This window comes from Acanthaster planci, linkage group LG04 (assembly GCF_054643075.1).
Source record: "Acanthaster planci isolate LZ-2023a linkage group LG04, COTS_SCS, whole genome shotgun sequence".
NCBI classification, from domain to species: domain Eukaryota; kingdom Metazoa; phylum Echinodermata; class Asteroidea; order Valvatida; family Acanthasteridae; genus Acanthaster; species Acanthaster planci.
In genome coordinates this window covers 7,014,519-7,038,455 of record NC_141780.1, presented here as the reverse complement: position 1 = coordinate 7,038,455, position 23,937 = coordinate 7,014,519, and the positions used below count along the sequence as shown (strand labels likewise).

Here is a 23,937-nt window from a genome sequence, read left to right as displayed (position 1 = left end):
CTCACGCCTGGAATGGCGTTTAAAATAAAATCAAACCAATCGATTCCGTAGTACCCGGGTTCTAAGGTGATGCTGCCAGTCAATCCAGAGATACTTATAGACTCAAACGCTTGCTTTGTGTAAAGTTGGTTAAATATGGGTTTTGCTTGGCCTTTTAAAATAGATTGTACAGTAGAAGACGTAGTATCCCAAATGAACAATTGTTTCTCTTCAGTTGTCGGTGGTGGCCTGCCCTTTAGATGGTTTGCATAGTCTAATCTATCAAAAATTTGATTGAGGGCGTGTATAATGCCCGCTAGTGTCGTTTGAAAAGACAAAGAAATGATCAAACTTACATCTATTTCAGTAATCATTCTTGGGTATAAAAAGTCATCTAGCATTTGTATTACAAAAAGCTCGTCTTCATAAGAACCGCTGTCAAGAAGGTTTAACTTTTTTTCCATTTCTTGTCGTAAAGTATCATTAGATAATAGATTAAAATATACAGGCTTATAATGTACACCAAAATAAAAAGAAGAAAAATCAGTAAATTTGTCTTTTATTACACTTATTATAGATAACATGTGTGCTTTATATACTTTTATTCGTCTAACATTATATTCCCAATTTAAAGTGTATTTTTGTATGTTTCTTAAAAAATTTTGAGTCGCAAAATAAAATCCAAAAAAAACATCTATTAATTGTAAACTTGGTTTTTCAATTTCATATTTTTCACCTATATATAGATCACTATATTTTTGCACCAAGGCTTGATTGATTGATCCATCATCACCGGGTTCGTTAGATAATTCTTTTACCCCCCACTCAATCTCTGTCTCTCTCATAATGTTAAAAAACTTTTTTTCTAGCTGAATGTTTTTGGCGCAGATACGTTTGCTCCCTTTTTCGTTTTTAATCTCGTTTTTTAGTTTAAATGTCTGTGGATTATTAGTCAAGTGAAATGTATGCGTCTCAATATCTTTCTCCATTTTATTAATAGATATCTAATTCAATCAAAATTTTACCGACGTTGTTTAAGAGTTCATCTCGCTCGTTTCTCAAAGAAAAGGTGAGTTCGTCTATGTTCCGAGATAATAGCTTTTTAGGTGTTTTATTCGTTGATTCATAAGGGATAACACCGAGCAGGTTAGAAGACTTTCCGTTATAAAAATTTACAGAGTGCTCCAATTGCTGGCAGTGAATAAACATAGGAGTTGAGTTATACTCACCTATATAAATAACGTTGGGCGAAAGTTTGTTTTCGGGTAAGTTTAGCAAGTTAGCCACCTCTCTATTGAGCCGCAATTTGAGATTGGGATCCGTAATGGTTAAGGTCACCCTTTTTGATTCCGAGTGCACCTTAAAACTTACTCCAGGGATGGCGTTTAAAATAAAATCAAACCAATCGATTCCGTAGTACCCGGTAGACACCACGATGCTTCCTCTTTGCGACTCGGGCAACGGTTGAGCCAAACTTGGAGCTAGCAAAGCATATATAGGTTCTTTCATTCCCGTCAAAATAAGTTTTAGAGCCGTCTCTTTTCTTCTTTTTTCGTTTCTGTCCAAATTTGTATCCCATTGAATGTCGGTGTCTTGCGCCACGTATAAATATTCAGCTTCAAACTGAATGTTTTTGACTCGGACTACTTTATCACCTTTAATGTTGTTAATCTCGTTTTTTAATTCAAACGTTTGAGGATTTTCAGTCAAGTAAAACGTATGTGTTTCCATTTTTAAATTAAACTATTTTTAAACTTCTCCATAGCGTTTTCCCAGTGCTTATCCGAGACACCAAAAAGTTCTTTCACTTTAGATTCGGTTTCCCCAGTGACGTCTTGGTAACAGACTGCAATTAAAGCCTTCAACGGTTTACCTCGAGAGATATTACCATTTAAAACTTGGTTCAATCGATATTCTATTTCACCCGCTTCGCCGTTTTGAAAAGAAAGATTATACTTCTGCAACGTTTTTCTCGATTTTGGCGGCTTAGGTTTTTTCCAAACGTGATGCTTGTAGTATCGATCTCCCACGTCTGCGGCTCCGAACGAAGAAACCCACCCAAAAATTTGACCACAATGTTTACACGTGTATCTTTCACCCGTTTCAAGTATTTGGTGATCGCAACTCACTTCGTTCGTTCTCGGTTGAACATTTCTCGTTGTCCCAATTATGTGTACTTCCTTTAGATTCAGCAAGTGGCAAAGTTCCGCATCAGTCATTTTATATAAAGAGATTATTTATTTAAAGCAAAAAAAAAAAATTTAATCCCGGGATAACCGAGGTTAAATTGACTTTCACTAACTTTTATTTAACTCCCTTCGGTCGTACTCGCTCGCTCTGCTCGCTTTTAATCAAACGCGTCCAAAAGATAAGGTTTCTCTTCAACCGTTAGCATAGCTGATATAACTCTATACCTAACACTCGCACCGCAAGAAAGTGAACCGTGCGCGCCGTAGTAAATATCTTTAGGAGAGATCAAAGAGATCGCTTGGCATTTCTTATTAGCAAAAAGAGAGCGATCAATTTCTTTAAACGATTTATCCACCAAAGAGGCGTCATAGGCGATCTTAACGTACATCCTATTTTTATCGGTATAAGCCGGCTTAACTAAGTAATTAATTTGGTCGGGTATGTCATCTAGTTTTTGAGACACCTTAAAAGAGTTGCGCGTAATCACGGGGAGGTCTTCCAGGGCCTCATCTGTTAATTTTTCAAAATGTCTGTAAACTGAATCATTTATACGTAATAGCAGCGATTCAGTATTGGGAGACAGTTGATAACAAATTTGTTTTTGGTCAGTAGGTTCCTTAGTACCATATTTGTAAACCGGGTTTATACCGTAACAAGGGTCTTCGAGTCTAATCAACAATCGCTTGTGTTGCCCCTCGTGAGAATAGAGAATCTTAGAAGAATTCTTTGCGGGTCTTAAAATGACTAAATTTTCAGGGTCAAAGGGACCGTAGGTAATTTTTGGGTTTTTGTTGCCGGCATTTAGACGTTTGTGATCATTTGAGACGATATACATGTTCTATTTATAATAAGGGTTTTTTAAATTTTTTATCATTTTTATTCAGGCGGGATTTCAACGTCAGCGTCATATTTAATAATTAATCCAATTTTGTATAAGCCAGTCCAGAGTTCAGGTCGGGCAAGTCTCGACTTGTTCGCAAGGGGAAATCCCTTTTTTGTTTGTGCAGGCCGGTGCCAGTCACGAGTTGTTTAGTCAGCCGGGGTCAAAAGGTGAGCGAGCGTAGCGAGTACGACCGGAGGGAATACTGCGTGTGATGGGCAAAAGAGATTTTGGCTCAGAATGTATATATTCGCCCGGTATTTTAGAGCCGGATTTTTTGGGTCGATGAGGTACCGGGGGAAATCTGGAATTCCAGATTTTTAGGGGATTCCCCCGATTTTTTGAGTCGATGTACTACCCAGGGGTTTTTGCTGAAAACGGTGAAAAGGGCGTGTGATCCAGAACTGTCAGTTCTCTACTACTAGATTTATCAATTTCAACATGGGGATCCGGAGTAAACACACGCAAAAACCTGAACATCAGACTCTGCCATTCTCGTTGTCTTTTCTTTGTGTGCCAATGACTAACACAAGCAACTGTGTCGTCTAACCATATAAAGTACCTGACTGCACCACCAACGGGGCCGATATAATATCATGGTATTATCTAATGGAGAACACGATGAAGTGAGCTGTTTTCATTTAGTAAACTTTAAGGTTAGCCTTATACTATACTTTCATAATTGATCTCTTCCAACAGGAAAGAATCTGAAAAAAGGAGCAAAACCAAACCAATAGCACCCACATTATTAATCCTATTCTTACCCACTACGCTGAGAAAGACAGTTCATCAAAACGTCTTTTTTCCCCTTCTTTTATGCGCACAACCCCACCTAATGACGCTCAAGGTGTTAAATAATAAGCCTCGCGCGAGTTACATTTGAATAAAATCTGGTACACTGCGTTCTTCTTATTCACATGAAAATAACAATTTGAATTCTCGATACTAAAGACACTGTTGCCATACCTCGTGATTCGGGGCATTCCAGAGATAGTGGTCACTATGCAAAAGCTTGTCCCGCATCATGAAGTTTGGCAAACAGCGCCTTTAGTCTGCGAAATTTCAAATTGTTATGTTCGTGTGCAATTAGATAACTCAGTGTTCCAGATTTTATTCAAATTTAATTCGCAAAAGGCTTATTCAGGTAATACCATAATATATTTCGGCCCCATTCCAAACAGGCTGTTCTGTGCAAAAGCCTCGTTTGTTAACCGTGATGGGTTGTCGGCTCAAGTGTGAAACGGCGAATGAACAATTTTCTCCATATGCGTGGGAAGTATACCGTACGATTTTATACTGGCATGGCATTAGTGTTTATGATAAATTATGTGACAATGAATTGTTTTTGACGTGTGGGATTTCTTTTAGTGAGTTGAATAATTGGCCTTTGCAACATTAGCTTCACAATGGCACTGTGCTCTGGATTGACTCCTCGGTATGGCGGTTCGGTCCTTCTGAAATTGTCAGTAGGATGCAAGGGGGATAGGAGGCCCAGTCGATCGAGACGAAAACAGGAAAAATCGTCACCGGAACAGGCACTGTTGTCAAGAAAAAAAGGGGCTCCGCCCTAGTTGCGCACAAGTCATCAGTGTGGCTTAAAGTTTGAGCCGAAAATATGGAGGATGGGGGAATGACTTGCCCGGCCACGGAACTTGGAAAAGCGAGGGAGGGGATGCTGAACCACGTGACACTATATTCACTGTCAAAAAGTTGGTCAAACAGTTATGGGCATTTGTTATTTGCCCAACCTTGGTTAAACTTGCCACATTGTTGGTAAATTTCCATCACTGTTGGTCAAATATTGACCAACTATTGGGAAGAATTTGCCCAAGGTTACTAAGATGATATTTACACTAACATTGGGCAAAATATCAACCCAAAGTTGACCCGCCTTTTCACAGGGTATGGGGGATATTCATGATACAGATGTAAATCTGTTCTTTATCTTTAGGCAAACTTGAACTCTAAATTCTGATTGGTCAATCCATGGCAACAAATAGTGTGACATTATTTTGTGTCCAACTCGGGCTTGTGTGATAACTAATAAGCATTCTTGTAGTATCTTACATCAGAACGGCATATTTATTGTTTTTTACTTTTCTCCCTTTTTGAGTGCTATTGAATACATTTTTGGTTGTTTGGAAGTGCGAAAAATTCTTCACGATCGGTCTTAAATTTGTTTCTCACCACAAAGGGGTGGGGGTATTGAATTACCAATCCCCCTATAGTTAAAAAGACGGGAGATTAACCACCCCACCAAGTCATGCACATCAATCGTTTTGCCAAGTTTTTGTTAGGATTAGTTCTTGAGTTCTCTTCACCCAGCATGTTTTATTACCTCGCTCGCTCGTGCAGTCATCACAAATGCCCGTGATTTGTTTGCTTGTACATTGCGCATGATTGCTTATGTTTTCAGGTCCATTTAAACGGACGAGTGATGACCGAAAGCAGTGACGGGAAACGATACCCAGGGTCATGTTTGTACGTACAAGCGGTGCGGAAACCGCCCCTCACGCCAATTTACGGCCTCTCCATAACTATGGCAACTTCACAGGACGATCTTGCTTGTCAGCATGTGCGGTCATACCTAACGAGAGAACCGTGGGCGTAAATCCCAGAGTGTGGTGGGAGTACATACCCCCCCCACTTTCTTGGAGGGGGGTGGGTTATCATCCTAGCACTTTTTTGTGATGAGAAAAAAATTAAAGCAGATTGTATAGAATTTACAAGACTTCTTAACGACTAAAATGTTTGCAATAACACTGAAAAGGGAAAGCAATATTGAAAAGTTTACATACCGGTATGCCATTCCGATGGAAGATTCTGCAAAAAATTGATACGCATTACAGTTATACATCTTTGTCATGAACATCGCCCCTCTAGTGAAAATGGTGTCCCCCCCACTTTTCAAATTTTCATTGCTGGTCAAGTCAACCCCTACCCTTCTCCATTCCCCCCATTTCCAACATAGATTTACGCCACTGGAGACAACTAATGGACTAGACTGTGATCTGTTGTGATGTATCGTTCAAAGTTTTAAGTACGGCCTGTCGTTCTACGCGCAGTCCTCCCGTTCTCGGTAAACAGCCTACACTTGTCGTGTAAATGGGCCATTAATCTCCGGGGCAGTATCTGTCCTCCTCTATGATTGTTTTTACATATAGTCTGAACTCTCCTGATCACAGTTATCTGTACAAAAGGAGGAAGACTTCGATTTAAGGTGCCTTCTCGGGGAGGGCCTACGATTTTTGGTCCGTTCCGTATCCACATCCGATAGCCTCGCTTCACTCCTGTATGCTTTCAAAGAACACTCACCGTAGCTTTAGGGCCTACGCATAAGACGTCAAGGCGGTCTGAAAACACTCATATGGATTAAAAGACGCCTTCATATATAGCATCATAATAAACACCCTACATTGTCTATCCGTGTGTGGCATAACATTCTGAGATGAGGAAGTCAGAATGTGCAGGTTCGAATAATGAGACAAAAAAGATGGAAGACAGTCGAGTTAGTTTTGTTATGTGGGACAACACCGTTAGGGTCAATTAAACGTCAATTTGTTGCGATTTGTAGATGAATTTAAATCGAAGTTTGGAACACACATCGATCCACTTGAAACCCATCATGGAAGGCAGTTAGAAATACAAAACTAAAGTCATCTCTTAAACGCTTGAGTTGGAAAAGTTGATTCCTGTTCGTGTCTAATCGGCGTTTCAATCTCAACGGCAGCGAGTGCCCCAAAATGTTTACAAGCCAAGAATGACAGTATGAAGCAGTCGAAGATGTTTAAAGACCTACAGTCTTACTGAGTTGGAGAGGCGGTGGTTGTCATAGACAACTGTTTGATCCATCAATCAGTCACTCTCACGGTTCTGATTGCACACACGCTTGAATCGACATGGCGAAGGCCTTTAATTACGCGAAAATATGAGAAATCCCCTATGAAAACAAGAACAGTGGAACAGCCTGGCTGAACTAATAAACCGAAGCACGGGTGCTGTGGACTTGATGTCAGGTTGTCTGCCAGATTATGTCATCGCCAATCAAGAAACGTTTGTGCTTCTAGAATGACGGGACCAAAGTTTAAGTGTTCTGATTGCACCAAACCTATCTTCTTAGCCACATTAGTCAGTACTGCAGTTAATTTTGAAGAGAACTTTCAGCAAGGTAGATCGAGTAACTTTGAGCGGACCTTTTTATCAAATGAAATGGAGAATATTCTTGCACTGTTCGTTTATAAGACCGCCATCGGCGTCCTGGGCGTTTTGGGCAATGGGTTGGTGTGCCTTGTGATAATCCGAGTGCCAATCATGAGAACGCGCACCAACGCGTTCATCTTCAACCAAGCGGTGATCGACCTCCTCGGATCCGTGGTCATCCTCATGCAGACCGACGTGCCACTGCCCGACCCTCTACCCGACAACGCCGCTGGCTGGATCTGGTGTCACATTTGGATCTCCAACTTCATGATCATCATATTCTATGTGCCTTCCACCTTCAACCTTCTGGCGTTGACCCTGGAGCGCTACTTCGCCATCGTGTACCCTTACAAGTACCAGATCACGTTCGCTACCAACCCTCGCCTGAAAGTAGGAGTGACCATGGCGTGCTGCTGGATCTTAGGTGTGGCGATCAAAAGCTATACCATTCTGATCGTGGAGAAGACTGCGGACGGCAAGTGCGTTTCCCGTCCTATATCTGGGTCCACAGTGATCGGTATCCTGACAGTATTTCTACAATACATCATCCCAGCTGCCGTGATGCTGTTCGCTTACATCCATACAAGCGTGGAGTTAAAACGGCAGGCCGCTCGAGTTGGCCCGGTGATGACGATGGGGTGCAGCGTGTCGTCTGCAGACCGTCCCGTTTCAAACGCAGCCCCTCAAGAGAATCTCACGGCATCCCTGCTCCGAGCTCGACGGAACGTCTTCAAGACACTCCTAGTCGTCTTCGCCACTTTCCTCGTCTGCTGGTCGCCGAACCAGATCCTCTTCTTAATGTTCAACTTGGGCTGGAAAGTGAAGTTCAGCGACTGGCACTTCCTCCTGACCTTGGCCCTAGTCGCTACCAATTCGTGCGTAAACCCCTTCATCTACGCACTGAAATATCAACAGTTTCGTAACGGCGTGCGACAAGCATTCTGCCAGGGGAGGCCTTCGGTAAACAGCATTCCGTATGGGAACGATAACCCGACCACAAGAACAGAACTGAACGTGTAACTGGTCACAACTAAGACAACCCAACCCAACTGGGCAAGATTAATCAGTACAAAAAATGGAATACTTTTTTTATCAACTTGCTGTTCAATAAAGTACAGGAGCAACTGATATTATGTCGGAGCTCACTGCCTGTGCCTCCAGACTGTCAGTTTTAATCGCCATAATTCAGACTATATCAAATTCTGTTCTGAGAACAATGCAAAAGTAAAACAAAAACCGCCAGAACAAAACCGCTGTTGAAGTCGAGTCCAGCACAAGGCCGTCACAAGTGCTTCAGTCATGCAACATCCATTATAATGAACTGCGACACAAGCATTTTCTATGATCATTGCTCAACGTGTTACCTACGGTATATGATTGGTTTTGTTTGAAAAAAAACCTGGTGACTGGACATGTGCAGTAACGTGTGATGGACCTTTTAAATGTTTACCTTTATTAATTTTCTGTATTCCAGCTTTGAGTTAGCAAATACACACAACTGCATGTGTATGATGTTTCTCATGAATTGTACAAAAATTGCAGACAGGCCTTGTTTGCAAAACGGAATACCAAAAAGCAGGTTTGGATTCCATTACACATTTACTCCACTAATAAATACAAGGATCAAATTAAATAACTGCAAAATAACTTTCAGCAGCTGTATTTACAATCGAAAGATCATTTCATGTTAATACCTTACACTGAGAAAATTTGAGTTGATGGAAGAAATAGCAGCCTTATAGATTGTATGCGATATGAAAGTGGCATGCGTCTTGCAAAATCTCCACAAGAGATTTTTTTTTTGCATTTAAATTGATATGTGTAGGTAGTAAATTGTGATTCAGTAATTAGTTCAAGTGTAACTGTTGTTGCTAGACGTGTTTTACTGACAAAGAAAAATCTGAAGTAAATAGTGGGAGATATCTTTGAAGATTTTTATAAAGAGACAGCCATATTCTTCTCGAGAGAGAGATCGAGAGAGGGATCGAGAGAGAGAGAGAGAGAGAGAGAGAGAGAGAGAGAGAGAGAGAGAGAGAGAGAGAGAGAGAGAGAGAGAGAGAGAGAGAGAGAGAGAGAGAGAGAGAGAGAGAGGGAGGGGGAGGGGGAGGAGTTGGGGGAGCCAAAGGCTAAACATTTTAGGCAACTAAACATGATCCCCTCCTCCTCATTGAAGGAAATTCAGTATACAAAGTTTAAATAAACGGGGACAAAATATAACCATTTTGACTTAAAAAACACGACTACTGCAATCAAGTGCAATACACAAATACTTCTTATCTATGACTCTATGGACGGAGGAGCTTGACCCTGTGGTAGAGGTTCCCTCCACTTTTCCTGTCGCCTCAGTGGACGATCTCCGCCGACGGCTTTGCCGATAACGTTGATGATCCGGTCGCTCTCATGCTTAATTCCGTCGGCAGATCAGGTGCAAGAGACTCGGATGAGGAATCATTAATTGCTCTTTCCAGCTTCTGAAAAAGATTGTAAAACACACGCAAGATTGCACTATTTTTTAGTTCAATCGCTGAAATGTATGTTTCAATATAGTCAACATGCAGTAAATTGCCACCTCGACGATCTCTCGACAGCAGATATATTGCTTGGTTTACCGTCTCACTCCCAATCTTCAGTCCTTTCTTACATATCGCTTCCTCTATGGTGCATTCGCCCCATTTCGAAACTCTAGCATAGCTCAGGCTTCACACTCGAGCCGATTGTTAAGTCTCCCACATAAACCTATAGTAAAAAGCTTCGATTTAAATGGGATTTCCAGCAGTCACTTTTGCTACGGAAATAACGTAAAGTCTCTGATTTTGAGCTATAGGCAGGCATCTGTTAAAAAGATGTCTCGTCCTGCTTGCCCCCCCCAATATAGCCATTAATTTGCACTATCGAATCTTTGTGTGGATTCGGACTATTTCGACGTTGGGTGCTTTTTTGGTTAATGAAGCTGTGAACTCAGTGAACCCTGTGCTCATATCGAACATTGGAACCTTCGGGTTAACGAAGCTTATTCCAAATCTCGGACAAATGAATATTTGAAAAAAATGGCGATTGGATACCGTTTATTGCTTCACCCCCCCCAAAAAAAAACAACCCATGTAGGCCTCCGAGTACATTTAAAAGAGAATCGACGCATCAATTCTTTCTCAATTCAAATACATACAGCACGATTCAAATGCTCTAAGCTCACTTTTGTCCCGAACATACTACTATGATTTATTATAGAACGTAATCAATCATTAAGAAACACTCGTAAATTCCTCAGACAGGCTCCCTATTCAACAACATGCAACTTGACTGTGTATTAACATTATTTTGATAATGCCCTCTAAGAAGTGATAATGCCCACTGCATAAACACTGGCGGCGAAAGCAGGGGGAGGGCAGTGGCCCTCCACTTTTTCGACTGGGGAGGGGGCCTGCCCCCACTTTTTGCAGGACATATAATTGGGAGGGGCTCCATGGATTGAGCTTTAAATGGCTGATGCTTGACGGTTTAACAATTGCCCCCCCCCCACTTTGTCAATCGACCGCTGCAGGTGGCGTAAATCACGCCCCGGCGCCTGATCAACGCGGAACTTCAGCGATTGTCCAATGAGAGCCTGCAAATCGCAGGGCGTCCGCCTCTGTGACAAAGTCACTTACGAACCAGATTGATTCAGAGTCAGTGTGCACGCGGCTCCCTACGCGCGCGCCAAGTCCATATAAGGAGATTCTTTGGACAACTATAAAACAAAATGGACGGGGTGTTGAGGAAAATGAAAGTAAAATTCTAAAACAAAATCGTTGGAAATCCGTTTTATACTGACTCCTTAACACTTGGCTGCACGTACACGGTCAACAAATTGCAAACAAATTTTAGTCCACTGGTTTCAGATGCTATGGAATGGGAGCCCGCAGCCATTTATTATTTCAGTTTTTTGTTTTACAAGTTTTTGCTGAATACTAATAGCTCTATTTTGCAATACTACTTATTTTACAGCCTGACATGGCAAGACTGCAGCACACCACCTTGGGCTGAGTTAAACTTAAACACATTCACTCCTATTTGGCAATCACACGGTCCTCTCATATCAATATTTGGCTTTTCATTTTTTTTCGGGGGGGGGGGAAGTCTTGGCAGGAGAAACATCGGGTCCCAGCGTAAAATTTACCCCAGACCCCAGCTCTCCTGCTTGCTTTTTACGTTCCTGCCACGACGTGCCATGATAGAGTAATCAATTTAAGTTTGAGCTTGGAAGGTTTAAATGAAGTATCAGGAGTACCTTCCGGTTCTTTTTGGAACCACACACACTCTTTAGATATCCTTGCATGGTGTTACTGCGAACCTTTAACTTTCAGTTTATCTTTAATAATACATTGCAGGGAGATACAAACTAGCATACAGAGGTATGTAAATTATTTTCCTGGGAGGGTAAAATGTTTAGTATATGAATCATTCCCATAACAGACATACTGCCAACACTGAATGCATACAGTTGGATCCCTTCAGAAAGAAGTCATTGCTCAGTATGGAGCATGAATTCAATTCAATTGTGAATGTAAACATATAAACAGTGCACATGTACATGTTGCTCAAGCTACATTGAATAAAAACATGAAGAGCAGTCACAAACTTAAAAAAAAATTAGGGTTAACATTTTCAAACGTACGACCGTAGAGGTTTGGTCTTTGAAATGAAAAGGGAAATACTTATATACGGAAGATATTTTCAAAATCGTTTTGAATACATTGACAAGGGAAACAGTGTAACACAAATGGAGCCTTTGCTTGCCCATATCCCATTGTTTGTAGGCCTACCCCTTTTGATAGTAAATGGAAGAAAAATCCAAACGGTCTGTGTAATTTGAGATAAAAAGGGTGAAGTTTGACTTAGAGCAGTCGGTTGATTAAACATCTCAGTTTCATGCAACCTGTTTTTAAAACTCACTTAAAGTGGAAATCATTAATCCACTCAAAGAATGTCCACTTTGTGCATGTTTGCACTTACGTTTGAAAACACTTTTGAAGGATTTATTTCAACTGTTCAACTTGTTTACATGTCTCGACCTACACAGGCCTTTTTCGCCTTTTCCCTACAACAAAAGACTGACAAAGGAGAATACTTTTCCAAACAAATGTTGGCTAAGAATGGGCAAAAAATTATAAAATCTAAAAAAACAAGAAACATAATTGTCGCTGGGCCGAGGCAATTTGGCCAAATGTGCACATGGACAGAATAATATGTGTTACTTGATGTTCCAAAGACAAACAAAATTGGAAGTGCTTACTGTTTCCGACCCCGAGTTAAATATAAATCTGCCATCTCCTTCCTGGGTGAACCTTTGGAATGTTTTCTGTTTATGTATCACTAGTTTGTACTGTAATTGTTATTACTTGAGGAATAAACAGATGTGATCAATGTGCTGAGGCAAAGAAAGTTGCAGCCGGAATTTCTCTTGTACAGCTTGTTTGCTGATGACCGATATTCCAGTTGGGACAATTCTTGAAATTTTGCGAGCAGGCCGCAAACAGGACAAAGGAACAGTGTTGGTAACGTATTCACAGGGGAAAAAAAGTCCCATTTCTTCTTGACCTAACTCAGTCGGGATCTCTGTGACCTCTTCGTTTCTTCTGCTCTGGATACATATCAAACAAGACTGCGCACCGTTACTTGCTTCGCGCCCTCTTGTGTCCACTTATTACTATGAGTTCAGGTCAGAAATCCCGACCTGACAAATCTGCCAACCGTACGCACACAGCGAACGGGCTCATCTACCAAACGTGGAAGCAGCCAATCACATTGGGGACTTGGTTTTACGTTTTCATGCCTGCATTATAATTAACGAGTCTAGAAGTCCAACTACTTTGATTGGTGGAAATTCCGTATACGTTATGCAAGTCATGTCGTTCATATGCAATTATGAATAACTATATATCACTGACAGGGGGTCCGATTGGCTTATCCATCAAGTCAGACTTACTGACAGGTGACGTATGACACACGTTGTACAATAAAGGCTATAATGAGGGCACCTTATACGGGTTGTGCCAGCTGCTGGGCCGAGCGTTACGACTGTGTAGTGCGTACCGGCTGGGGATGGCTGACCAAGGAAGAGCAACCTTAGTCCGACTTGATTCAAGTCTAACATTTCCTCTGACCACAGCATCTTTCAAGCTGACGAAACAAAACGACTGAAGAAAACAACAACACTTCTGTATGTGAGTTATAATGTCTCACCTCCAAAGCATTAACAATATATTTACAAATAAAGTATGGACAACCCATGTTGGATAATTAAATCCTCATCAGAAATTCCTACGATGTTTAAAAACAGTAAATCTGATTAAGGAATACTTCTCCTGTTAGACCCAAAATTGGTTCAATTACCTCCATCAGGTCACGCAGAATTTAAAAATATACACATATTACACTGCAGCACTGTTGCATTCACCTAAAAACAGCTGAACACAAGGAGAGAATCCTTTGGTGGGGACGGCAGAACTAGCAGCAGTAATATGAAAGGGTAATTAACTTTCATTTCATCTCTTCGTTTCATTGGATGACATCACCCCTTTTGATGACGTGCTTGATCATTCTCTCATGGTTGCCCAGCTGATAAATCAGGTGCTCCCATCTGAAAAGGTAAGTTTGTAAAGACGAAAGAAAATAATGAAACCTTTGTGCAGGGCGAAACTTACTCAGTTTCCAACCCCTACAAAAAACTGCCAAATATTTGTGCCATTCTTTTCACAGACTGGATGGGTGTACCACAACCCCAACCCTAAATTAGATCCCTCTGCTTTTGTCCAAGTTCTGCCTCAGCTAATGATAAAGTCATTAAAACCAACCAACAATCAAAAATTTTAAATGCATGTGTTTTGCACCAACAATAAAAATGATAAATGGAAGACACAACCACTGTGACTCCTACAGATATCCATACATTTAATACATGAGTTGATGGTATGGTTTTCCATTAAGAATGCCTTCATAAGGTACCATTAAAAATTGATGATCTGATACGGTTGGGAGTCTTGAGCCCTTCTCTCTACACACAAAAACGTGCAAGGTTTGCTACGAGCCAAAATATCTGAGCAGGGATTGTTTATTGTACCATTACGCAAAAGCTAATATTGCTTCCTATCATGAGACAAGTGTATATGTACTTTGTCACTGGTATTCCTTAGGGCACAAAAAGAGCATAAATTTTGCTTTTTTTCCCTTGCGATTGGCATTCAACTGTTTTTCTGAAAAGTATTTTCACGATAATGAACACCTGGCATTCAAATTATTCCCAGGGGAACAGTTCATCCACACTTACACTTTGACTGGTAAACAGCAAAAAATGGTGACTAATATGGGATGGTGAATGGATGAGAAAAAGCATTTGGTCATGAATATGCATGAGGTATAGTAATGAAGTCGAAAGTCATAAAAGCTTGCAGTAAGTGTGGCAATATTCTCAGCCCCGTGTTCCCACAATCCTGTTATCAAAATAGAAATTCTTCAAGACAACACTTACGGGCTTGTTCACCCTAGCTCAGAGGCATAACCGGGGTGGGGTAATGTGTTCTGGGGTAGATTGAGGAGAGATGTGGCAGTACAGTAAAACATGTAAAACGTGTATTGAGAGGGGGTACCTTTGGTACCCCCCTCGATACACGTAAAGGTGGGCATCCCTGGGTGTCCCCCTTGAAATTTTAACCCAGTTACGCCAATGCTGCAGCTCTTGCCTTATGCTGGTTATCGAAGTCATGTTATTTAACATTTGAATGATTTCTTGGGATGACAGAGAGGGATTGCTTTGGGCAAACGCGGGAATCTGCGGCAGATCACCTGCACCGCAATACTCAGCCTCACTGCCAGCTCACCTTGGCGCATCGATGACAATCATATCCCCAACCTTGCCCACTTCCAGTGAGCCGTGGCTCCTGGATTTACCCAGGGAGGCGGCGGCATTGATGGTAGCTGCTACCAGGGCCTCGTCCATCGTCATGCCCAGGTTGACACAGGCCAGGTGCATCGCTAGAGGCTGAAATGATATACAAAATCAATACCCGTGATACAGTGGAAGATAGAAGTGACAGGAGTTTTTCTCTGTGAATATAATGCATACATCTCTTTCTCAGCTACACAATTATAAGAATGCTATGTATTGTATTCTTACATATTTTAGTTTTCACAAGTGCAGAATTTGGGGAACTGATAAAAAGAAACTTGAAAAAAATGGGGCTGTTTCACTGATCGTTTGCAAACCAATGTTATTTAATCCTTTAAGAGGTGTGTGGGGGGTAATCTGCCCCCACAACATTATGTCCAATATCGCCACAGTCCAATTTCTCACCCACTGAGGCTACAGGACTTTTTAGAACCTTCTAGTGGTCATTCTGACACCAATTTTGTGAAAATTGAACAAACCGTTCTGGTGCAGCACCCATTTTTCTGGGATAGGTCAGCCAAAAATGTATACTTTTCACAAACATTGCTCAATGCACCTTGGCTGGCCTTGAACTTGTTTTGGTCATTGAGGGAGTTTTCTTACTTTCAACAGGACTCACCAAAATACCTGTCTGACAAGTGCATGCATAGATCAACAATTCACACAACCAGCTTAGTAATATTAAGGCAACCGAGTCATACCATAGACAGGCAGAATGCGTTGGGATTGAAGTCACTTCCCAAAGCCACTGCCACCCCATTCTCGATCATCTTCCTGACGGGAGGAGGGGTCAGCTTCAGGATGTAGGCAGTCGTCGGGAGGACTACGGCCACGCTACCGGCCTCGGCCATGGCCGTGATCCCGGCATCGCTGATCTCTTCCAGGTGGCTGATGGCTGTTGCTTTCAACGCAGAACCCATCTGGTAAAAGGGGGATGACAATGAAACTTGCTTCTCTTGTAACTTCTTAAGGGCCAAGTTTTGCTGATGATTGGCAAAATACTCCACTGGTTCTCATAACAAGGGTTCTATTCTAATGAAATGAACTTGTAAATGTAATTGTTTGCCTAAATTTCATATCACCTTTTCAATAATATATCGTAAAATTGAAAGTATCACACATTTGGCTCCCACATTTGAAGTATTACATGTTTTAAGAGTCAACAGTCACCAACAATACATGTTGGCAGCAACATTACTCTAGGTGAGTCAGTGATGAAATCATTAGGTTAAAGCTGTTTATGGTTGAAAAAGTATGATTTATCAGTGGTCTGAGAATGCACAATGAGCAAGGTGAACTTGGCCAAAACAGCTTGCTGCACAATGGTTTCACAAGGGTTGTTCAAATGAGACTGCATCATGTGTGTGAATAGATTAAGATCTGACCTGTCGGTTAGCAGTGGTTTTTAGGCCGGTTCATACTTGGCTAGAAAGCATTACTTAGCAAACACAAATGTGACTTTGCGACATCAGATCAAATATTTACATTGCAAATTCGGAAAGCCATCGTTTATTGAATGGAGAGCCATCGTTTATTGAATACAAGTGGTATGATATTGCTGGGGATGTACATGTAGAGCAGAAATATGGATATTTTGTCTGGTAGTGTTCTCCATGGGTGTCTTAAGGAAGAAACAGGGGTGCATAATCCTACCCTACCTGATGAAAAAATCCAAAAAGGACATATACATGTAGTACAGAGGAGGGAAAGAAAAAATACAAAACAAATAGAGAGAATTGCCAATTTCCTGAAAATGCTTCAGAAAACTGATGAACCCCTTCATAGTTCAAGGGATAGTCTGCTAAAGTCCTCCATGTACATGTATGTGTCCTGTCTGAATGTAGATGCAATTCTCAAATACTGCACCTCAGCAGCACCCAAGTAGGTCAGCTCTTCGCCGTGGAAATTGATCGACAGACCCATCTGGAGCCCTGCTTGCAAGATCCGCCTGCTCTGGTCCACATCAAACACGCCCTTCTCGCAGAAGACATCAATGTTATCCACCTGGATGTCCCCAGTTTCGATGAGGTTCTGGAGTTCTGGTAGCTGCTTGTTGATGACATCCTCTGTTGCTTCTTCGGCAGTTTGCCCTCTGCTAGGACAAAATAATGTCATTTTCAAACTCTAACACCAACTAAATTGAGAAGTGGAATTCCAGATGTTATGGAATTCCTTGCACAGACTGTAAGTTTATTTATCTTGGGATCAAAAACAGCTGTGTCCGCACTGGACTTTTTTCCCTAAGGGTTTTACCATGCCGATGGTAAAATGAAACGTGGTCAAATGTGACCACTGTCTGCACTTGGACTTGTGGTATGAAGTAACTGAGCTTTCAGTACAACGATTCATGTGTGCAGCATGCCGTTGTGCTTGCGGCTGGATATATGCTCTACTGATCTGCTTTTCCATGCTTTTACCGGCTCATGCTGTCCATATTGTACTTTCCATTCCCGGGAAAAGTGACCTGTGAATTTTTCCTGGGCAGAAGTTGGCCGGTAAAAATACCAGTCTGACTCACTCAAAGTAACTGAAAGGAAAACTTTCTGGGATGTCCAGAAATTGGACTTAAAATGAGAAGAGTACCCAGGGCTGTTGACACAGAGTACATCAGCTACTCACTTTGGCACAGAATACATCAACTACTCACTTTGGAGCAGAGTGCATCAACTTTACACTTTGGCACAGAGTGCAAGAATTATTCACCTTTGGCACAGAGTGCACCAACCATTCACTTTGGTATGAGTGCATGGACTATTCATTCTGCCACAGAGTGCATCAACTATTCACTTGGGTACTGACTACATCAACTATTCACTGTGGCATAGAGTGCATCGACTATTCACTCTGGCATAGAGTGCATCGACTATTCATTTTGGCACAGAGTGCATCAACTATTCACTTGGGTACTGACTACATCAACTATTCACTGTGGCATAGAGTGCATCGACTATTCACTCTGGCATAGAGTGCATCGACTATTCATTTTGGCACATAGTGCATCAACTATTCACTTGGGTACTGACTGCATCAACTATTCAATGTGGCATAGAGTGCATCGACTATTCACTCTAGCATAGAGTGCATCGACAATTCACTCCAGCACAGAGTGCATCAACTGCTCACTTTTTATCACAGAGCGCATCAACAATTCACTTTGGCACAGAGTGCATCATCTATTCACTTTGGCACAGAGTGCATCAACCATTCACTTTGGCACAGAGTGCATCAATAATTCACTTTGGCACAGAGTGCATCCACTACTCACTTTAGCACAGAGTGCATCAATTATTCACTTTGGCACAGAGTGCATCGACTATTCACTTTGGCACAGAGTGCATCCACTACTCACTTTGGCACAGAGTGCATCAATTATTCACTTTGGCACAGAGTGCATCCACTACTCACTTTAGCACAGAGTGCATCCACTACTCACTTTGGCACAGAGTGCATCAATTATTCACTTTGGCACAGAGTGCATCAATTATTCACTTTGGCACAGAGTGCATCCCACTACTCACTTTGGCACAGAGTGCATCAATTATTCACTTAGGCACAGAGTGCATCAATTATTCACTTTGGCACAGAGTGCATCCACTACTCACTTTGGCACAGAGTGCATCAATTATTCACTTTGGCACAGAGTGTATCAACAATTCACTCTGGCACAGAATGCATCAACTATTCACTCTGGCACAGAATGCATCAACTGTTCACTTTGGCACAGAGTGGATTAACTATTCACTTTGGCACAGAGTGCATCAACTATTCACTCTGGCACAGAGTGCATTAACTATTCACTCTGGCACAGAATGCATCAACTGTTCACTTTGGCACAGAGTGCATCAACTATTCACTCTGGCACAGAGTGGATTAACTATTCACTTTGGCACAGAGTGCACCAACTATTCACTCTTGCACTGAGTGCAACAAATACTCACATTGGCACAGAGTGTGCCCCACAGAAGGTGCTGGAAATCTCGATTGGCAGCTCCCGTCTTGCCCGCTCCAGGACCCGCAGCATCTTCATCTCTGTTGCCGTCTCCAGGCCATAGCCACTCTTACACTCAGCAAGTGTGGTGCCCGCCTGGAGCATACCCTCCAGACGGGGCTGCAGGAGGTTGTACAGCTCGTCTTCAGAGGCAGCACGCGTGTGCTCGACGGTGAAGCCGATCCCACCCCCAGCCTTGTGGACATCCATGTAGCTAGCACCAGCAATCTGGTGAATTAAAAGAAAGTTTAGTGTCCTCAAAAGAGATTTAACAGGCTTCTTCAGGGTTTCCAGCAGTGGATGAAAATGGCATTCAATTACGTTTCCCTGGGTTAGATAAAGATTGAAAATTTTAAGATAATTATTGAGACCTACATGTATTTCTTGTCAGATGTCTTCAATGTTGTAGAGGACATGCCAGACATGAACAAAATAAAACAGACTGACCAATTTCTCTTTCAGGCCAATTAAATTCAAATTTGGCAGGAAATTCTTGCACCTGCCTACATATATGCGCAGGGTACATTTTTTCTTCAGCTGAAAGGCTTTGTGTACATCAAACAGAACATCTGTGTAGTGCTGCAGTCAATCCGCTGAACCCCTCCAAAAAAACCATCTAACATGGCACTTTCGAACAAAAACTGAACCAAACTGGTTGGTTCAGATGTTTGGCTTTAATATGGCATGGCATTGCTAGCGCACAGAATGCATGCAAGAAAACTTGATAAAAAAGCAAACACGACGACAAATGGATTACGAGGTGTGCCACACCAGCGCTGGCGCTCAGCACATGTACATGCACTGTACACATGTACTGTATAAATTTACATGTATATGTACAGTAAACTAACGGTGGCCCTGCATCACGTGATGGTTGTAACAAGCACAGGGTGAGAATTCACTAAAAATCAACCAAGAACATGCAACCTACTGGTACAGCATTTCCACTGCACAACAATTCTAAATTCTTACTACATCGACCTGTGCTTATGAAATTATGTTTGCCAATCTCTGATAGCCACGCCCTAATTATATTCCATGCTAGGCCAATGATGTCCTAAATGGCTGTGCAAAAAGAAAAATTTGATTGAATGCTGATCACAGTTGGACTCATGCTTAATCACGGGCAACTCCTGAGGGAAAACTGATTTTGCCAGGCCGGCTGGTGCAGCGATCCAGTGCATGACAAGATTTGTTTCGAACAGTGGCCAAAAACTGATGGAAAATCGCCCCTTTGGCCACATGGGCGCCGTCCTGGGAAATTAAGAATGCCGAAGGTTCTTTGAATACATCGAAAGCCATAGTTTGGTAGTTGAATCTGTTCTGTGAAAAATAAACCAAAACACAATTTGTTGGAAATCTAATTTCATCTTGTATCCTGTAAAGTTCGAAACTCCCATTTGAGCATGCTGTTTTTTCTACAATTCTTTTGTTGAGTCAAGCGTGGTCCTTACACAACCGCTTCTGGTCTATAAAAATGGTTGGGAACTGTCATACAGCATGCACTGCATCTTTTTGTGGGTTCTTGTGAGCTTGCCACAGTGTCAGTGTACATGTAAGCAGATACAGAACTGGAGAACCACCTGTATCACACAGAGCCTTATGGTGAAACTGACCTTCATAGCAAACTCGTGAACTCTGTCACCTGCCCAGACAGGATGTGTGTGACCATCTACTAGGCCTGTTGGATCAGGAAGCCAAAGAAAAAACTCAGTGAGTCAGTGTGCACATATGACTTGCAATTTAATCCCCTTCCCTAGACACTTACACATATACATCATGTACATTATGCATAACCCTCTTTCTGGGTCAATCCTCCATTCCTTTGACTTTTGGACAGTTCCACATAATGGTACCTTAACTTGTCACTGTCTTCATAGAGAAGACCAAAACATGGTTTATAAGACCCCAACGATTGAGGTTGCATTAGATCACAAATGGGACACGTATTGTTCTAAGTTTGCAAGTGATGAATTTTGTACTTGCATTTTTGTGAACTTGAACTCATCTTCAAAGAATGAAAACTACATGTACATGTACATGTATCTAACATCCTTTTGAGGTTAAATGTATTGAAAAGTGCACTTTTTGAAAATAGATTTCTCGATATCTAAGGGCATAGTTGCTATGATTGCTATGATGTCATTCATGGAAGGCAATGTAAATACATGTACAAAAAATGTATGCTTTCTGTACAAACTTTGAAAACATTTCTGGGAAAGGGTTGCTCAATGGATTATTGCCATACAATATACATGTACATGTAGCAAAACAACACTGAATCACCAAAAAAACAGAATTAAGGACAACAAAATATCAATATTTATCCCATAATATAAATCAGTACCCGGAATGGCACATCAAAGTTTTTGACATGAATATGGAAATTTGTATTCGTATAATAACCAGAACACCAAAACACTCATTAAATATGTAAAACAGAAATTGAAAATAAAAATTAAGAGACACAGCTTTAGCTGTGTCTCTTAATTTTTTTAAGAATTGTTCACAGTAACAAGAAGCACTGCGTGGACCAAAGCAGTGTTGTACTAGTTGTACATGTAGTAGTTGTACTCCGTACTCGTACTCGAGTACTACTCGAGTACCATTTTCAGAGTACTCGTACTTGTACTCGGACGTCCAAGTACTCGTACTCGATATTCAATACGGTTCTGACAAAGAGAAGGCCGAACGTGGGACCATTAACGCATACGACCCATTTGCCGTCTGTGAGCGTACTTAACCAATCACGTACGCAAATTATATTGTGGTAATCCAGAATGGTCACGCAATTTACTTGGGCATTGGTAGTCTGGTTCCTGGACCCGAAAATTCTAACAACGAACCAAGCATACAGAAAATCATAGGCATGTGAATAATTGAGTCTGGAAAATAGACTTCGCCGCGCTGTGCACGTTAGTCAACTGCTGCAACGCACATGTAGTGACCGTGATATTGCTAACCAGATCACTTGTTCTTGTAGCCATGTCATCTGCATTCGGTGTTTCTTTCACACAGTGGCAGGTCTTAGAGTCTTCAAATTAAGATAAAACTACTTTTGAATTAGAATTACTTGTACTCGTACTCAGAATTAGAAGTACTTGTACTCAGAAGTGCAAGTGCTTGTACTCGGAAACCAGTACTTGTACTCGGCTGGCAAAGTACTCGCCCTGTCTTTGTACTCGGCAGTCAAAGTACTTGGCCGTACTTGGACCTCGGAAAAAAGTACTCGACTACAACACTGCAGTCTAGGTCCTGTCTCCAAGTCCAATCTACATGTACATGTACATGTATGTGTACATGTAGTTATAGCATTTCTGCACACTTGTACTCTCACCTGGTAGTACACACATTCCACTCACATCCAGAACATGGTCAAATGTTGCATGACTGTACTTTTGATCTAAAGCTGAGGAACAACCTATGTCTTCTATCATTCCACTCCTGGGAAAAGAGAATGTTTAACAGACATGTCAAGTTTACACGTATCTAAAATTTGTGACAGCAATGTATAGTTCAATGCTGGCTACATTAGGAATGCTATTGTACATGTATTACATTTAAATTAATACAGAAATGTATTATACATTTTCTGCACACGAGTGTGGTCTAAGACATTTCAGAAACACACCAATACTTGTAGCCAATAACCTAGGGCTCCTACACTGTAGGTATACATGTACATGTATACAGCTTAAATGAAGTAATAGGTAGGCCTGCCCCCCTCAAGCAGAAGCACCTCCTTATCAATTGAAAGAGCCTTGCTGGTCATGAGTGTTTATTTTGTTGGTAGTGCTGTAACCATAACATTCATGAGCATAAATAGTTGTTCATGAACCAGTGAAGTTCAGTTTTGACTGAAGGAACATCCGTTGCTACGCGTAAAAAGAACAAATAGGGCCTAACAAAGAATAAAGCAGACTAAAGAATTGGAATAATACCAACAGAATTTTAAAAGAGAAGAGGTGAGATGACAATGCACAAACTGAAGCTCACAGGTTAACAACGATGCTGACACCTTCCTGGGCGGCCCCGCATCCATTTATTCCCGGTGATGACTCCGGCATCACAGCGACCTGGCCCATCTCTTTGCGGCGCAGCACAAGCTGGTTACCACTGGAGACTACAGCAACTTGCTTCGCATTTTTCACAAGAAGCTTGAACCTGCTGTTACTATTAAAACTCATCTCGAGCAGTCTCAGTTATGAAATGTAGTCGGGGCGCAACAAGATTAATTTGATGCCAACCACGTACATGTACCACTGAAATGCCGAAAATGCTCTGGATCTACCGTCGTTGGACAGCGCATACATGTAGAGTACATAATTATACAGTACCTGTACACACACAGCACATATACTGTACATGTACAGCTTTGACGGTACATCGAGCCGGCCGTGTCCAAATCAACTGGCTGTGGCCGGGATCCGGGACAACACATACAACGAAGACGGAATTGTCAGCAGTAGTCGCCAATTTAATGTGTCCTTTGGAGGGTGATTGCCAGCCTGACGCCCTCCATCGGCGGGATGCCTAAACATTAAATTAGTGTGGGTAATTTCGGCACGTAATGTACTGAACACACCGAACCAAAGCAAGCCTGAGTGCAGAACTTAATTCTAGGCTGACTCATTGGATCTCCATGGTCGGACCTTGCCAGAACCTTCACAGAAAACTCTCTCCTCATAATAAAACTCATGCTAGTGAATTCCACATGCAGGGGCGGATCAAAGATTTTCGAGGACGGGGAGTGAACTACAAAATCGAGAGTCGCAG

General features: G+C 41.7%; 2 protein-coding genes across 2 annotated transcripts; one reads left to right on the top strand and one right to left on the bottom strand.

Annotated features, from left to right (window-relative positions):
• The first annotated feature begins 7,122 nt into the window (after window positions 1-7,122).
• On the top strand, window positions 7,123-8,975 carry LOC110989542 (allatostatin-A receptor-like). The gene has a single exon (XM_022254011.2). It carries the CDS (start codon window positions 7,259-7,261, stop codon window positions 8,267-8,269), a length of 1,011 nt encoding a protein of 336 aa, XP_022109703.2. The 5' UTR covers window positions 7,123-7,258; the 3' UTR covers window positions 8,270-8,975.
• A 2,146-nt stretch (window positions 8,976-11,121) lies between these two features.
• On the bottom strand, window positions 11,122-23,634 carry amdhd1 (amidohydrolase domain containing 1). Its single transcript, XM_022254014.2, has 8 exons — window positions 23,158-23,634; window positions 22,499-22,605; window positions 20,778-20,842; window positions 19,112-19,389; window positions 17,040-17,265; window positions 15,875-16,093; window positions 15,106-15,266; window positions 11,122-13,868 (listed from the first exon to the last, which is right to left on the bottom strand). The coding sequence occupies exons 1-8, from the start codon at window positions 23,346-23,348 to the stop codon at window positions 13,787-13,789; spliced, it is 1,329 nt and encodes a 442-aa protein (XP_022109706.2). The 5' UTR covers window positions 23,349-23,634; the 3' UTR covers window positions 11,122-13,786.
• Window positions 23,635-23,937: the final 303 nt, after the last annotated feature.